The 18,496-nt window shown below is 39.5% G+C and overlaps 1 protein-coding gene across 1 annotated transcript in view; it reads right to left on the reverse strand.

Annotated features, from left to right (window-relative positions):
- The window catches only part of LOC140339185 (hexokinase-1), a 38,474-nt gene extending 28,986 nt beyond the window's left edge, over nucleotides 1-9,488 (reverse strand). Inside the window, exon 1 of the mRNA XM_072423739.1 lies at nucleotides 9,249-9,488. Coding sequence (XP_072279840.1) covers nucleotides 9,249-9,311 — 63 coding nt within the window. The 5' untranslated portion in view covers nucleotides 9,312-9,488. The remainder of the gene's footprint in view (nucleotides 1-9,248) is intronic.
- Nucleotides 9,489-18,496: the final 9,008 nt, after the last annotated feature.

Here is an 18,496-nt window from a genome sequence, read left to right on the forward strand (position 1 = left end):
AAAAGTATCACTGGCAGGATGACCAGGTGAAAATAAAGGAAGAATATGGGAATAAAAGAAAAAGAATGCAGACAAATTAAATACAGAAACACTGTAGGTCAAACATATTTTTTAACATATCTCCCCACCTATTGTGTGTTATTTCCCCCACTTCCTAGATTGTAAGCTTTTCCGGGCAGGGTCTTCTCCTTCTGTATCACTGTCTGTATTCGTCTGTCATTTGCAACCCCTATTTAATGTACAGCGCTGCGTAATATGTTGGCGCTATATAAATCCTCTTTATTAATAATAATAATAACCATGACAAACAGTGCATGTAAAATCAAATGAGACTAAGAATTGCTTTGTCATAATAATCTCAGCAAGGACAATGTATGGATTTTCTTTAAAAATAAATGTGTGATTGGTAAAAATTAGTCATCTGAATAAATGCAATGCCCCTGGAATATATAGCACTGTATTTTAATCCCTAAACTGAAATAACATGCAAAATAATTGATTCATTAAAAGCCACCATCATCATCCTCATAGCTGAAGGGCATTGGAAAGAACAGTTCCCAAGGACAGCAGAGATGGCTGACATTAATGATTCATGCTTTGACCTTTCATTGTTCAAGGGCTACAAAATGTATGTGATGAAAGCAAGGAATAGGAAGTGGCAGAATGCTGTGCTTGGTGCAAACCAAAACTATTACCATTTTGTGGGATCAGTACGTCTGGTGGGAACTTAGGGCTCATGTACACCCAACACTACAATTATCACTACAGCCTATATGCTGAATATGAACACCAAATCACAAGCTCCTGTGCTTTGCCTCCATATCCCTCAAGAGTTCTTGTCCCACTTACCTTTCTAACCTGATAGAAAATTACTCCCCTAGCCGCTCTCTTCGCTCATCCAATGACCTACTACTGACTTCCTCACTCATAACCTCATCACACGCATTGCTACAAGACTTTTTTAGAGCCGCCCAACTCTCGGAATGATCTTCCTATTCCGCTTCCTCCTACTTTCTGCTCATTTAAAAGAGCATTCAAAACCCATTTTTATCAAACTTGCCTACCCGTCTTCTTCTGTCTTTTGAAAACATCACTACTTTCCATTACTACATATCCCCCCTCCTATTGAGTGTTACTTCCCCCACCTCCTTGATTGTAAGCTCTTCAGGGCAGGGTCCTCTCCCCCTGTGTCTGTATTCGTCTGTCATTTGCAACCCCTATTTAATGTACAGGACTGCGTAATATGTTGGCCCTATATAAATCCTGTTTATTAATATTAAAAATAATACACAAATGCTAATATGTAGATGTATAGAGGAAAATAACTTTACATCTTGACTATGCAACACATTTATTTTAATTTACAAAAAGCCCTATAATATTCAATAATCCTTCAAAAATGCATCATGAATCAGGCATGACCACCTGGACCTGATCAAATTCCTAGGCATTCACCCATGTGATCCCAGCTAAAGAGAAGGATCCCATTTAATGGCTCACCTCTGTTCAAACATCGGCCCCCAACTCCCATCCAGCCGAGGTCACCTACAAAATGTCTGGGGGCTATGTGTTGTAATAAACCAGAGCTGCAAAGTCTACTAGACAAGTATTACAGGTACCCTTTTTTTTAAATAATGTATTATTATACAGAAAGGATAGTGAATATGTGGGGGGTGATAGGGCATTTTAACAACATAAACCCCCTAAAAACTTCCTGATTATGCAAAATATTAACAGAGAGTGACAACCATGGAGTCTCTAAGTTATAAAAGCTGCAATGTACACAGAAGACACAAGTCTGAAGCAGCCTGGTTGGCTTGTCCTGACAGGTTGTGCGATTGATCACCCCCCTCCCTGAAGGAGAATAACTGTTTTATCTTCATGACATGTACTATAGGAATCCTGAGCTGCCGGCAGTCTGTGCCTGCCCAGGTAATGTTCTGATACAAGTGATGAAATACTGAAAGATGAAATCAAGAGTAAAGCTACGGAAATATATCAATTGGTTGGTGCCCTAGATTAACAGTCTTGGTTGAAAATATGATGCGTACAGCAGTCCCCCACATGTCGTTCATCAATCCACCATGGCAGGTTAATGAACGACCGATTGGGAATGACAGCTGTATATTGCACTGAAGCAAAGCTCAGCAGGGTGCTGCTTCCTTGCCCTTCCATCTCCATAGAACAGAATCTCACTCTGTATACAGATCTCGTTCATTCACCACTGGAAACGATCATGATTATTTCCAGCAACAGTTATCAGATGTCTGTGGAGGGCTTAAATTCATGTTGTTGGGTAAGTCAAATTATAGGGTCATGCAAAATTTACCGGTACACTGGAAATATCTTTTGTCCAGCTTGTCAATCTCACTCTGCCCAGAAAGGGAAATGAAGTTTCACTGCTCTGGGTAACATTAGGAGCACCTGCCCATGCTTGAATGAATCTCGCCTTAAAAACACCTCTGGCAGTTGTGTTGTTTCTGAACGTGATAAAGCAGATCACTGACTGGAACCCCAAGTGCAGCGAAATGATGAAATGGCCCAGCATTCTGCAGCCGACACAAGTAACACATAATGTGCAGCAGAATTAACTCATTTTAGGAAAACAGGATTTATTGCCCCAGCCAAAGGACAATGTGTACTGCAGCTAATTACTAATCAATACACATTTTTCCATGGATTTTCTCAAACTCCGCTCCTCTGGTCAGCTCTGCTGTCTTGATAAGCTTGAGTATCAGTACACTACCGGAATCAATACATTACTTTTGCCATTCAGGGCAAACAGACTGGTTCTCTTCATAGGGAACGTCCTAATCCAACCGTGATTAATAGCCTAGATCCTATATAACCTGTGTTAGAGCTACACAACCTTCACCCCTTCCCCATGTGACAGTGTTCAGGCTTGGTAGTTGCCACTCACATGGTCAAAGAGATAGATTTTGTTTTAGTTGTCACTGTAAAGGAAATGCATCAAATATCTGCTGCAGTAAAATAATGCAGTCAGTGCTCAATCCAGAAACTTTTTTAAGCTGGGTGGGAAGAAATTGTAGGCGGGTGGCAGCCTCTGTATTGTGACCCAACTCATCAGTAATCACCCAAAAACAGCCGGGTGACTGCTGAAAGGTGCCGGGTGGTGCGCCCAGCTAAAAGGGGCTGGGGAGAACACTGAATGCAGTGTTGAACCCAGAATTGTTTTTAAGCCAAGTGGGATGAAATTGCTGATGAGTTGGGTTTCAGGGGCTGCCACCCACCTACAGTTACCTAGGTGGTTACCGATGGTGCCCGGTGTTGCATGTGTCTTAATGTTTGTATGACTGCTGTGCTAGAGAGGGACATTATCCAAATGTGATGAAAAGGCTTCAGTACTTTCTGAGTCACAGACCAGGAGCAAGGATGCAAATCAAGAGCTGTGAAAGCTTTTTTAATATCTGTGATTCAAAACACTTCTGAATGAGATATGTTTGATCACCTTTACCCCAAATGAGTCTAGATCAGAAGCAGCAACAGGTAGCTCATGGATAGTAGATAAATAAAAGACCAGATGGTGTCAAGTCACCATAGGAGTGTCAACTGTTTTCAAGCAAATCACTCCTGATCGATAGACTGGCAATAAAAGACAGGGGCATTAAAACACAATTACTAACTCTTACTATTTGGTGTGTGTATACACAAAATTTTACCCTGCTACTCATGAATGCACATTGTAATAAAAAATATACCCAATATAACTATACTTATACTGCTTGATAATAATAACAGCTGCATTGTTTGATGCCTGAACCTCCGATACCTTGGTGAGTGCTTAACACACATTCCTTAATGCAACAAATCTGCATGTAAAGCACATAGCAAAATGGGTACCAGTTGAGGGATCATATACGGCAGGGGTCACCAACCTTTCGGACCTCACAGACCACTAAATTCATCATTTTAAATCCTGTGGACCATTATTATGATTTTTTTTAAAAAGATAATACAATTGTATATTAATTATCTTCCTAATGGTGCTGACAAGGACTGTGGAGGCTCTGATTTATTGATCACGGTTAAATATTATCTTTGGTATTACTAAAGAAATGCAAAATATTTGTTTGCTTTTTCTCACTCATTATGGGTTTAATTCATACCACTCTAAGACCAAACAGGAAATGATAGTTATCAAATTCAAACTATTTGATGCCAATAAATATAACAGTTAAAAAAAACACAGTAAAGGTCATACTTACCTAAAAGAGCATCGGAGAAATAAACAAATAAAATAAAACAATCGGATGAGAATGGGTATTCGCGGAGTGAATGTTGTAATGGTGGAAACAATACTGAAGCGTACGGCTCAGCAACGGTTGCCTCATACAACTTAACACTACACTGACGTCACGCTGCCCCTACCTTGTTTTTTCGTCTCTAGTACAGTTTGTGAATATAAAGGAGAAAATTGTCATTCAGAATTTAAGAATTTATTGATCTCGGGCAGTGGTCGCCAACCTTTTGGACCTCACGGACCACTAAATTTATAATTTTAAATCGGGAGCCGTGTGTCACTCAAAGGGGAAGAAACTTACCCCCGAGTGATGTCATGATGCCAGAACCCGCCCAAAACAACTATTTCTCCTGACCCTGCTGATCATGTCGCACATATGGACACAACTTTTGATGTGTCCAAAGCCCTGCGCTACTGTCCCCCCGGATGTTTAGCAAGCAGGTCTGACCAACAATATTTTCTTGCGAACGGTTGGCAAGCGCTGATCTAGGGTTAGTTAGGTGACCATACACCCATGGGCTGCACCTTCTACACACGCTCGCCTATAACCTTTATATCAGTTCCTTCCTCACTTTACATTCAGTCCAGTATTCAGAGGTAGTGCCATGACATCACTGCGTGCTATCACAAGTGCGTGCTGTCACAATGGAGTGACGAAGAAAGGCTGAAGCTAATAATAAAGGCAGATAAAAGCCAGAGAGCCTGTTTAGCGATCATTCCTAGATGTTCACATGAAACCATCACCAATGATAATTTTGGGTGATAGTACTCAGCATAAAACTGTGTGAATTATCAGTAAAGCTATGCACAGATACGGGGTCAGGGGTACCCAACAACTAGGCCATGGGTTGTGCTAATCCGGGCCGCAGACGGTCCAGAAGAAACGGTGTCCTCTCTCCCGGTATTTCATCCAACCAGTCATATAAGGAGAGAGGTTTACGTGATTGAAATGACAAGAGAATAAACAGATCCTTCTGGTCACAGTGAAGACTGCAATAGACTTTATATAATATACACTTAAATCCCCCTATTAAAGCTTTCCAAGACTGGAGAAGATAGACAATTATGGGGAAAGCTGGGCAATCCAGCAAACTTGGAATCGATCTGGTCCAGATTTGCAAATAACTAATGATTTTAAGAAATCCATTCCAGTTTTCTGGATTCCCCAGATTTTCACATGATCTTCTATCTTTTGGAGAATTTTAATAAATCAGGCCTAATGAGTTACTGCTACTGTTTACACCACAAACCTGCCCATTGTTTTAGATCCTTCCAGATCCTTTCCAGAAATAACTGGTATAATTACAGCACAACTGATTACAGTGTATAGCACCCATGCATTCTACACATATTTCCCATGAGGCTGGACATAGGAGCTTGTTGCTGTCCTCCAGTCTGTTGCTATGGTTACAGTACAATAGAGGAAGCATTTAGATGGAATGCTGGTGTAACATACAACAAAAACTAAAACTGTAAATAAACAATGCTCGGTCATAAGAGGTACAAACACTGACTAAAAAATAGTTAGGCTCAAAATTTTCATGGTATAAAGAAACTACAAAACAACAACACTTTTACCTTAATTGTTTTCTTTTTCTCTCTCACATATCTATATATATATTAGCCCTCACTATAGATATACACAATACCTTAACATTCCTTTTTAATGTACAGCGCTGTGAAATATGTTGGAGCTATACTATTATTATTATTACAAGATATAAAAATAGCCATATCAATGCGTCAACACTTACATCCTATTGTCTCCTCCTTGATGTATTTATTTTGGGTATGCATCTTTTTTTGTTCAATTTTTGTTAAGGTATTTTGGGACATTTACCCTCAGCCATCAATCAGATGCAAAGTTTAGGGAAGGTCAACTGGTTGGTACATAAGGTACTTAGCGTTCAGATCATTGGACAATGAACCATGAAAAGTTGTCATGCGTAGCAGGATTGTGACTGTATAATGACAACCAAGAAAATCAATAATGTCACACTACCAAAACTGACTATATATAGAGAGAGAGCGAGAGAGCAAGTAAAGGAGAGAGAGAGAGGGAGCGAGCAAAGGAGAGAGAGAGCGAAAGAGAGAGAGAAAAGGGGAAAGAGAGAGAGCGTAGGAGAACGAGAGAGAGAAAGAGAGAGAGCAAAGGAGAGGGAGAGAGAGAGTGGGAGAGAGAGAGAGAGAGAGGGAGAAAGAGAGCGCGAGCAAAGAAGAGAGAGGGAGAGAGAGAGAGAAGAAATAGAGAAAATGGAAGAAAGAGAAAAGGATTGTCATTGCCAAGACAGGAATTTAAAAAAAATCCCTAACTGCTTACAATAAGAAAATTAATGCAGCTATCACATCTAAGGATCGGTGAGTTGCAATAAATAACAGTTTTGTTGGAGTTTACATACATTTTACCTGTCCCAATACAACTAAAGCTACATGACCTATCAGAAGAATACAAAAAAAAAAGTATAAAAATATAAAGTTCTGTGACTTCAAACCGCAGTTTCCTGGTGCACCACAGAACCAGCATAACCAGCTAAAGCCGGCCACACACATTATAATTGGAATGTACAATCTTCTTTAGGCTATGTTCAGATAAGGAGGTTATTTCAAGTGTTACTGCTATGGTTCACTGCATGGAAACCAGCACTGAACCACCCAGTGCCCCGAATATCATTAATACAAATGAAATCGGTTCCAAAAACCTTTTTCATGCATGGCACAGTTGTGTTGCAGAATTTCAGATGCTCCATGCAGCATGTTATAGAACTGATTCCTTGGATTTAGATGGAAACTCTTTCTAACCATGTTTATTAATATTCGTGTTAGCAAACACCTACGTTTGAAAGTGTTCTGAAAGATAGCAGGTGACCCATGTTTAGTTGTGACATGTGCAAAGAGAAGTGCAACTGTTTACTTGTATTTCAGCAAATGTTCATGAATGCATATCATTACTATTCCTCATCGCTGCCAGGTACAGTGCTGTTAAAAGTTAAGCCCTGGGATTTGTTAACTGTGCAGCTACCAATCGCCCATCTGAACTTAGCTCTGATCTAACAATACCTAGCTAGCGTGCGGGTCTATATATGAATGATGAATGGCCAATCAGGGACAACCACTGCATTAGTTGAGCACAGCATGGTGCTACTCACTCATCCTTCCCTTCTCCATTGAATAGAATGGCTCTGTGTGTACAGCACTCATTCATCTATCATACACTCACAAAAGATTATTTCCAGTGACAGTGATCTGACGTGTATATATAACCAAATTGGCGTTCCATTCTGAATGTACATGATCCATATTCAATCACAATAATATTATTAAACAGCAGATTTTGTCAAGCTGAACATTCATCACAAATGCTTATTCTTCTTTTTGATTAGATATAGATGTGAAAATGATTCAAATACAGATCAATTATCCAAAAACTGGACAGTACATTTAAGTCAAGGATAATTGTTGCGTTTAAAACTTGCAAGAAAATGCACATTGAAGCCCTCGTCAGATACTCACAGATTCCAATGTGCAATCTAATATGGGGTGCAGAAGGTGAACTACCATGTCCAATAAAGAATAAAGATTCTCTGTACAAGGTCATGTTATCAGGAAGTAATAAAGCATTAAATTATATTATAGTACATATTTAATGCTTTATATGAGCACATATGATAAATGGATGTTTCAGTTTTCAATCAGCATTATGGTAATACAGGAAAAAAGAAAACTTCATGGCATTTCCTAATGCTTTAATAATCCCTAAAATCTTAATTGGTGAACTGTCATTCCTCATCCAATACTACATGAATTAAAGAATGAAATGATAAAATGTGACTGAATACCACTACTAGTGTTCAATCTGAGATTCACAAGGTCATAAGGAGAACGGAAAGAATTCCTCGACCCTTTGGATTTCATGCCATGTCCATCCTTCTAACCATGAGAATCCAATGTAAGCTCAGCTAAACGATGCTGTGATATAATTGTGCCGTAATGAATTGTTATATAATACCAATGTATACACACATGCTGCATCTAATTCATGTTCAGTAGTGCTCCATCTGCACATAAACAGCTCATTATAATTGGATAACCTTGCTCACTAAAAATAATTGGATTTCAAGGGAGTTTAATAATTAACAGGCTCATCAATATCAACAAGCGTGCACATATCGCAGAAAGCAGTCCAGCAATGGCGGAGCCACATAAAATGATTCAAGTGGTTTGACCTCCCTTAGGACAGAACGGTGGAGGTCATCTGCCTCATCTGGTCCATTGCTTAGGTGCAGTTTATTCACCACCAGGTTGGTTATGTGAGTGTATGGCATTGATTAGCATCACTAGGAAACTAGCGATCTCATCCAAGCTAAGGTGTGTCCTTGGCCATAAATCCATACTTTCCTATGGAGTCAGGATGAGGATTACTGGGAGCAATTCTTAGATGTCATGAAATGGTTACAGTTATAGAAGCATGAATCGCTGCTATATATAATGATATCATTATACAATCCTATAAAACAATCTGATCTTAAACATGTTGGAAATAAAATCCTCATCACAGTTCAGGATCACTCATCATTAGAAGTTAAAAATACCAGTTTTCATATTTTATCATCTAGGCAAAGCATTCTCACATCTGCAACAGGCAACATATTTCTTTTCTTTGCTCCATCATTGAATCAGAGTATAACCCTATCTGATCTCTAATTTTGCCTTGTATTATTCCCATGGATACAATTATAGTAACTGGCCATTACAAAGTTCTTAGTACAATCAGGATGTGATGAGCTTTCTGCATCCTTTTATATATCTCTAGCATAGGAAAGGCCTGGACCCTGAGTATCAGACATGTCATCACATCCTGCTTTCAAGGACACTGCAGGCTGCTCTCTGAATTCTGTTTTCTGATAGATTTGTACACATTGCTCTGATTCTATAGCCCCATCTGATGCATGCAGGATATCCCCCACATTACAAGGGTTTTCTTGCTCACCTTTTTAACCTGATCATCTTTGAGCTCAGTGAAGTAATAGGCCAGGAGCTGTGCTGCTATCATGGTGCAGGCTGGGGTAAGTCTCAGGGTAAGTAGCTGGAGGTCGGTAGGTGGCTAGCCTTGAGCTGGATGGCACACAAGGCTGCTCTCTTCTCTCTGCTCGCTTACAAGCTGAAAGATGTCATGGCTTTTTTTTCCTTTCCTCTCTGGCTGTGACATGGCAGACCAGCCCACTTCCTGGCCTCTGATTGGCTGATCAGGGAAGGCTTGCTTGCTGCATTGAAGAGAGCAGCTTAAAGGGGGGGGGGCAAGATCTGCCTGGGTGCAGGGATAGGGGGGGGGGGTAAGGTGCAAGTATGCATGGGCTGATCTATCTGCAAAGGTGGAGGAGGGGGTGATACACCCAAATCTTATACAGGGGATGTAACTTCTCAAGAGGAAGAGGGAAGGTCCACAGCATCTACTAAATATATCATTGTAGCACGTCCATCACGTAGCAATGATGCCCCCATGCCATCACTTCCTGCACCAGGCTCCTGATCAGCCCCTTGTATGGATCTGTGTACACATGGCACAATGTATTCAGTGTACACAGGGAGGATCCTGCATTCCTATTGTGTGTAGGAAGAAGCCAAAATCTATTCCTGATAATAAAGACACAGCTATACCCTCCCCCATGTGTGAAACATCACCTGCAATTCAACAGAAGCCTGGGGGGATTTGTCAGAGGAGGAACAAATGTCTGCATTGTACATGTGGGCTTATTATTATTATAAATAATGCAAAATGAATATTATCAAATATTTACAAGCCTTACTTATACCCAAAACATAAAGTTATTCCTTGATAGCTGGCACAACAAGCTTGTTTCATCAAGGTAGACAACGTGTCACTTATCCCACAGCTTCACAGCAACATTCATTGTAATATTAATATTATATAGCGCCAACATATCACGCAGAGCTGTACATTAAATAGGGGTTGCAGACGAATACAGACCCTGTAGGTGAGAACCCTGCCCTGAAGAGCTTACAATTTAGGGGGAAGTATCACACAATAGGAGGGGAGATATGTAGTGGTGAGAAGTAGTGACCGTTTCAAAAGACAGAAGAAGACCGGTAGGTAAGTTTCAAAAAATAGGTTTTGCGTTTTTAAATGAGCAGAAAGTAGGAGCAAGACGAATAGGACGAGGAAGACCATTCCAGAGAGTCGGGGCAGCTCTAGAAAAGTCTCGGAGCTGTGCATGTGATGGGGTTATGAGTGAGGAAGTCAGTTGTAGGTCATCGGAGGAGGATTTAACTTTAACCTATCATTCATACTAAATAACTTAAGTTCCACTTTTGAGTTTGTATGATCAGGTAGGTCATTTTTGCAGAAAGGGATAGGTTATGTCTTTTCTGCAATGATGCAAATTACCTGCTTGATCACTCTGGGCAAACTCAATAATCCTGGCTTCCCTTTGAAAGAGTTTGACGTGGGAGAATATCCTGCATGGATCTGATACTGATGGTTCATCTGGATTGCAGGAATCAGAGCTTTAGGATCAGAGAAATGTTTACAAATCCATCAGAAAAAAAATAGAGAATTCATAGAGTGCGGGAGATGAATGAACTTCCACACACTTGTTATGTTAACCTGGCATGGCCAATCAAGATGGCCAAGGATCTCTGGGAGGAAGAAGAGGAGGAAAGTGGCAGTGCCCAGCTCTGGAATGTGAATAGGTGAGTTGGGCTTCTTTAGTTTTGCTTTATTTCATCTTTCTACCTATTTTTTTACCTATTAGGGTTCGTTAATGTATCAGACCACAGAAACACACCTGAGATGTTCTAACATTTCTAACTCCTAAAAAGTTTCACTTCCTACTAGATTGTAAGCTCTTCGGGGCAGGGTCCTCTCCTCCTGCATTATTGTCTGTACTAGTCTGTCATTTGCATCCCCTATTTAATGTACAGCGCTGCATAATATGTTGGCACTATATAAATCCTGTTTATTAAAAATAATAATACCTTCCCGTCCTGGGGACAACCTTCTTTACCAGACGGAGGAATCTGACTGCAGTAAAACCTGACAGTTCTAATTCATCCCTGCTCCATCCAAAATTATAAAACAAATGTTTGGGTTTACTTTACACTTGTTATGAGATTGTTTCTAAAATTGTAAGAAATATTTTTAAATTCCTATAAAGTCCTCCACCTTTGTTATTAAATGCGGTCAGAACATTTGTTATAAAAAGGAAATGTTTGTATATATCTCATGCAATAGATACAAATGGTAAACAACAAGCCTTTTTTTATATAATGTATTTATTTATTTGTTTAATTTGTATCTGATAATGTCTTCCAACATTTTATTATAGTCTGTGTCTAGAATTGCCCTTACTTCCTGGCATGATAACCACCGAGTTTGCCTATTTCCATGTAATGTGTTCAGTTGCTTTATAGGGTTATAATTATTATACACTGTCCTCCTGACATTGTTCACCTTCTTCTAAAGAGAAGGAATACAATAATTTCTACTGGCAATACACATTGAGAAATTGTTCTTGTTACTTCCATGCTGAGACCATTACTGATCATAAGCTTGGTGTGGAATTTCACCATGCATTTATTAATATGTAACCCTTAGGTGACCAGTAGGCTATTCTAATCCTCTTTGATTTAAAGCCCTTATCTGAGCAAAAATGACCCGTATCCGTTCCATTCTACCCCCCAGTACGGGCTCACTGCCATCCAGTCCCCTTGCAGTCTCTTGGAGCCTTGGGGGACCCCACTACTGGACAGCTAATAGGAATTATCCATGTCAGGTAGGAAAGATGGAACACCCCAAAGGGTGGACTGGGATTGTCACATGACCACGGCTTTATCGGATTATTAGATTTTTAAAAAAAAAGGTGCGGTAATTATTTGAGATGGAGGATCCCAGGCTTGAGCAGAGGTTTAAAGAAAACCTGTTGTGCATGATATAAGGAGGAAGCCATTGTGTCTTCACATTCAGAAAATGCTACTTACTTAGTTGTCATGCAGAATTTCTTCCTTCAATACTGAGTTTGTGACCCAAATTAAATATGCAGGTTCAGACATTTCTGGCCCAGGTCAGAATTGATTAAAGCCAATGGGTCATCACAACAGCATCTTGCATTCTCAGGAGGTCAGAACATCTTTCAGGATTTATATTTATTTATAGGTTTAATTTATATTCACATTTACATACATAAATATATGAAGACAACATATCATCACTTTACACTTTATTAAATGAGGCCCTGGGTGTGATGCTGCAGAAGCATGCAGAGCATGCTTAAACTTAATGGGCATTTGTATTTTTTTGGCTATGTGACTTGTACTACTTGGCCAGGGTGCTTTTGGAGAGAAATTCCCCAGACTGTGCACCTTTCTATGTTTTCTTTATATCATTTTTATAGAAAGCCAGAAGATAATAAATGTATTCCATGAATTGTGTCTTTACCTGACTCACTGCGCCATCTAGTGGCTGCAATCATAATATGAGCTCATGAGCATGGACCTACATGGGGCTACTGGGCACATAATATAAAAGGTTATGCAGAAAAGGAAGCCACAATCAAGAAAGCATAATTACACCTTTTTGAACACAAATGCAGACAACAAAAGGTCAATTTAATAACATCTGAGCAAAATATACATTTCAGCAAAAACTATCTCACAAGGCAATATAAGCCATCCGACAAAAAAATGCCCAGGTCTGTGGAAGAAGTGTTATAATCTGGCTTTACTTTAGTTGGTCTGGTCTAGGTTCAGCAACATTATCCAAAACATGTCCAAAAAATTAGGTTAGCCTACCTAAATATACTATATCTTCCCTGATGGCATGGGCGTATTAAGATGGCAATGCCAGGATAAATTTGGCTACTTTTTTACACATGCATTGGCCACCATGAAGTCCAAACTCCATACTCACCTTTGCAGTGCTGGGTCTCAGGTTCTTATCTTGGCCAGGACACTATCACAGAGTTTGTATGTTATCCCTTTGTTTGCCCGGGTTTGCTTCTGGTACTCTAGTTTCCTCCCACATCCCAAAAACATTTAGGTAGGTTATTTGGCTTTCCCTCAAATTTGGCCAATCTGCCAATTAGCATACATTTACACCAAATCCTTTACTATGCAGTCGCAGACACCTGATCCCCAACTAGCCAATCACCATATGCTGACACTATATCCCTAACTAGCCAATCACCATATGCTGACACCATATCCCTTACTAGCCAATCACCATACACTGACACCATATCCCTTAATGTCCAATCGCCATAAACTGACATAAAATCCCTCACCAGCCAATCACCATATACTGGCACCCCATCCCTAACTAGCCAATCACCGTATGCTGACACCATATCCCTTACTAGCCAATCACCATACACTGACACCATATCCCTTATTGTCCAATCGCCATAAACTGACATAATATCCCTCACCAGCCAATCACCATATACTGGCACCCCATCCCTTACTATCCAAGCACCATACACTGACAACATATCTCTACTAGCCAATCACTATACACTGTCACCATATTCCTTACTATCTATCTAACATACACTGAGTGGCTAGTGAGGGCACTGCCATTGGAAAGTGAAGATCCTAGATCCTAGTAATGACATAAAATAAAACAAATCAATGAAGTTTTTAAAGCTTTGTGTTCCAAATAAAAGAACAGCAAGTGTTAGGAGATTACAGCTGAAACCATTCATACAATTACCATCAGACTGGTCTATTATTCATAAGTCTCTCTGGTAGCACTATTATATCTAGTAAATATATATTTTATTGATTCTGACAAGTGTTACAAAATCAATACTCCTATCATACATAATTTAGTGATACAATCACCATGAGGACAAATTCTATTATTCAACAAGTGATATTCACCAAGTCACAGGAATACTGCAACATTGGCACTGCCTTATGCCAGGTGAATTATTTTCACATCATTCTAAGGCACACCACGCTTTGTTTACTCACAGTAGGTTATAATAAGAAAGTCAAAAAACAATAAACCTTAAAAGGGCTTTGTGTTTAAATAGGAGCCCTCTTTTTTCTATATATCTATATAGTACTGAGAAGAATTTATAGATAAATTTTTCCATATACTTCAGTTCACTAAATATTGAAATATTTTCTAAATATAAAAACTTAAGATACTTTGTGAGGTTATGTCCCCTCCATATAACCACCGATTGGGGTCACAGACACATAGGGATTTTTTGGGAAGAAATTACTAATAGGAATGCAAATTATACCGGGGGGGTTGTAGTCCTAAGGCTAAGGCTAGCTGCAGACCTGCCTTGGGATCCAGCAACCCCACAGAACTACCAATGGCTGGCACCTTGCTCACGCAACAAGGAGTACTGGTACCCAAAGAACCAGCATCTGCTAATTTGACAGCAGGCAGTAATGAGTGGCACTGTACTGCTCACTGTCCTATTCATTCTGTATCCCAGTGGTCACCAAACTTTATGAGCTCACTGACCACTAAATCTACGGACTCCGAAACGTGCATGCCTGGGGAGCTGTGTGTAACTCAAAGGGGAAGAAACTTCCCCCAGAGTGACTTCATAACCCGCCCACCGCCCTGAGCCTGCAATGCATACGGGAGACAATGTCTGCAGCTCTGGCCGGTGTGCCCCCCCAAGCGGGGTCCTTCTCCTGACCCAGCTGGGGGGTGCACCAGCCAGAGCTGGGGACCACGGCTGGTCTCCATGCTCTCACAGCCCAGCTTTCACATTGCTACGGCCCACTAGTGGGCCGTGGACCGGGTGTTGGGGACCCCTGCTCTATGGTGCTGCCATTGGTAAAAACTACTTGTAGCGTAGGTAGACTACTGCAACCTCATTCCCAGCCTCAACATAGCCCATTCTTGAAAAGATAACCAAAGAACTGAGCTTTGATTGTAAATATAAAGCTGATCATCTTAGAAAAATATCTGCTAGTTACAGACTTGTTCAGATCTCTAAATATAACTTGGGATCCCTTTATTTCTCAAAAACTGGGATAGTTGCCAGTAACCAGATTAACTGTTCCCTAAACCAACACTTCAAATAAATGAATTATTAAAAGTTAGTTGGAGAGTGTTGTGTTTGTGCCAGTCCTTATAATTTAGAATTCTTATCGGCTTGGAATGGTGGCTTTTGAACCCTTCCACATGTGTATGACTTTTAAAGCCATAGGGTACCATGAAGGATACTTTTTTTGCCATATTCATTTGCTGTTTCTTTGATTCATCACAGCAGTTAGATCTTACGGTCAGTTTACATAGTTCTTTGAAGTTTTGTGCTTTTTTTGGGCATTTTGAGATTTTTGGATTTGTCCATCATGTCTTTTATCTGGCCATGGTCTTGATGATCATTTCTCTGTAGGTTAAGGACCACCCATGGACATGGGGGATTAAACTGTGATTAGTGTGGGAGTATATCCATACCAGATTGATGAGAAATATATTAAACTAGTAATCATTGAATCCACAAGATTGATTTATCTGTTATATGTGAATGTACCCTTTCATATTACAATGTTGAATGAACAAGTCTGAGCATGAGTTTTCAGCCACATTCCTGGTATGCATTGTACTGGTTTGTGTAACTTCCCCCGAATCTAGAAGATTAGAACAGACATAGTCCAGAGATGTTTATGTCTGCGGTGAGCATTTTTCTTTTCCCATTAGGTAGCACATTGAATGCCTAGCATTAAACCTGGTGTCTACTTTATTAATAATACATGATAATGCACAACAAAATGACAACAATTAATATAAAAAAGAACAACTTCAAAAATACTTGAAAAACCACAATACGGGGTGATAATTACTTGTTGGATAATAATAGCACTGAGAGTTCTTTATACCTAGAAATTAGAAATTGGGATTTTAATATCCAATTAGTCAGTTTTGTGATATTACCGCTGTTAGTAATGGGTCTACTTATCTGTAATTTTGCACTTTTGCCTACATGAGAATATAATAAAATATATTTATTCTGAATGGACATACGTGAAAATATTTCCACATCATGATCTGTCGGACCGGATTCCAGACCTGGCAGTATTTCTACCCTATTAAAACATGATCCCCCGTCTTGTTTTTTAGAACACACGGGCAGAACCATGTTCAGGAAAATGGTAACTTTTTATAAAGCACGCCAGTCATGTAGATTTAAGTATCAGTGTTACCCCCCTATCCCGTGTGCAGCTCCCAGTTCTACAGCCTACCTTCTGTGTTCCCGCCTGCACTTCCAATGCACTCCTGGGGCCCCAAATGATCCTCTGAATTATATGTTCCTACTATGCATGATACCTGGGTGTCCCATCTCCAGACTCAAACACTGCCTTGTCTACAGCAGTCCTCCAATGTCTTTTATTATTCCTACACTGGATTGGTGAAAAAAATAAGTGGAAATAACTGCTGTTCACTCCTATAGAGGGGAGCACAGCAGGGTGCTGCTTGCTTGTTCTCCTCCACCCCTTTCCTTGGAGCAGAAAGGTGTTGTGTGTACAGTGCTTGTTCATTCATCTGTCAATGGAAATGATCATGAAAGATTGTTCCCAGGGACAATCCTATGATGTCCATTGGTAAAGTCTTACGGGGATTTTTTCCAGCCAGAGCCATATACCATATCTAGTAACAATAGTAAAAACAGTAATAGAACTGTGTCCTGTAGATTGTGGTACCTATTTCAGTGTATATTGCAATTTAGGATTTATTCATAAACTACTAATCCTGTTACTGGTGAATCTCTCATTAATGATAGTTGTGCTTTGATAATTTTAGGTAGATGTTTTCCTACAAAACATTTTTCTTACATGGTGAATGTCTTCTTATGAACATGTATTGGATAGTTATTAGGCTTTAAATATGAAAATGTTTTATGTATATAGTAATATATATTATAGATAGATAGATAGATAGATAGATAGATAGATAGATAGATAGATAGATAGATAGTACTGTCATTTTTCTTTTCAGTGAAAAAATAAATTTTGCCACCATTACCAATAAAAACCACTTACCTTCGCTGACATGTGACACCCTCCAGTTTTCCGAGTCTATCACAGCATAGAAACAAGCCAGCCAGTTACAGTATCCTCCTGGAAATAACATTTTGTTTTGGTTCTGTAATCTGCCTCAAAGTGACCTTATTGAATAGGCAGAGTTCATTCCTTAACAATTCAGCTGTTCAGCCCTTTTCATGGAATGGCATTTTGCTTTTTGTATAAAATAAATGACCTTGCAAATTATCCAGATTTCATCCTCGCTGTGAATACATTTTATAACAACAAGACTTGTGCCCAGTGCTGAGGAACTTTACTGGGCCCGGAGGTTTTCCAATTATTATCTTATGATCACTTTTGTTGTTTGAAACACTGGCTCAGTGTCCTGACTACAAATCTGTCTAATCATAAACTTAGCCATGCACAATGGGTGTTTGTCGGGTGTTCGGCAACGGTCCCAGTATTCTTGCATACACACCACCGAAAGACCACCAAGTGTTATAACAGGTTGCTCTGTCCAGCTACAATCCATTTCACAGGGATTACTTATTTCCTGACTTTGTGAGATCAGACAGGGGACATCTTTAGGTGCCAATGCATGCCCAGTCACATCTACCCTGACATATTCCACAGTTTCAGAAAACTGTCCTTAGAAAGGATAAAGGTATTGGGGTGTGGGTACGTATTTAGGGAAACCAGCATATTCAAACTTTATTTTAGGTTTGCTTAAAAGTTCAAAGCTAGCTCTGATTACTTTTTTACCATGTCCCCTGACTAGTAAGTTATTGGAAGTCAGTTGGCGTTGTCTATATGCACGTCATACATTCACGCTATAACTACTTCTGCAAACTAATTTATTCCTTTATTATTCCTGAAACATACTAAATATATATATATATTCCTTTAATATTCCTCAAACACAAACAATACTCAAACAATATTCCTCAAAATATATACTATATATATATATAGTATTATTGATGTAATGGCATCAGATTGTTCTATACTAGTGCATTTGTTCTTCTTCTAGCATGATGACCTTCACTTTTAATCAATAAGTGCTGTAATGTCTGGAGCTAGGAAATGATGAATTTATACCATGAACCTCATCATTCTACTTTTCTTATAAATAGAATCCTCCCCATTAAAACAAATTCACTGCATTGACAACACTAATCCTAAATCTTACAACCCTCTTATGACCAGCGGAAATTATATTTTCCTTGA

The sequence above is a fragment of the Pyxicephalus adspersus genome, chromosome 10 (assembly GCF_032062135.1).
Source record: "Pyxicephalus adspersus chromosome 10, UCB_Pads_2.0, whole genome shotgun sequence".
Taxonomy (NCBI): domain Eukaryota; kingdom Metazoa; phylum Chordata; class Amphibia; order Anura; family Pyxicephalidae; genus Pyxicephalus; species Pyxicephalus adspersus.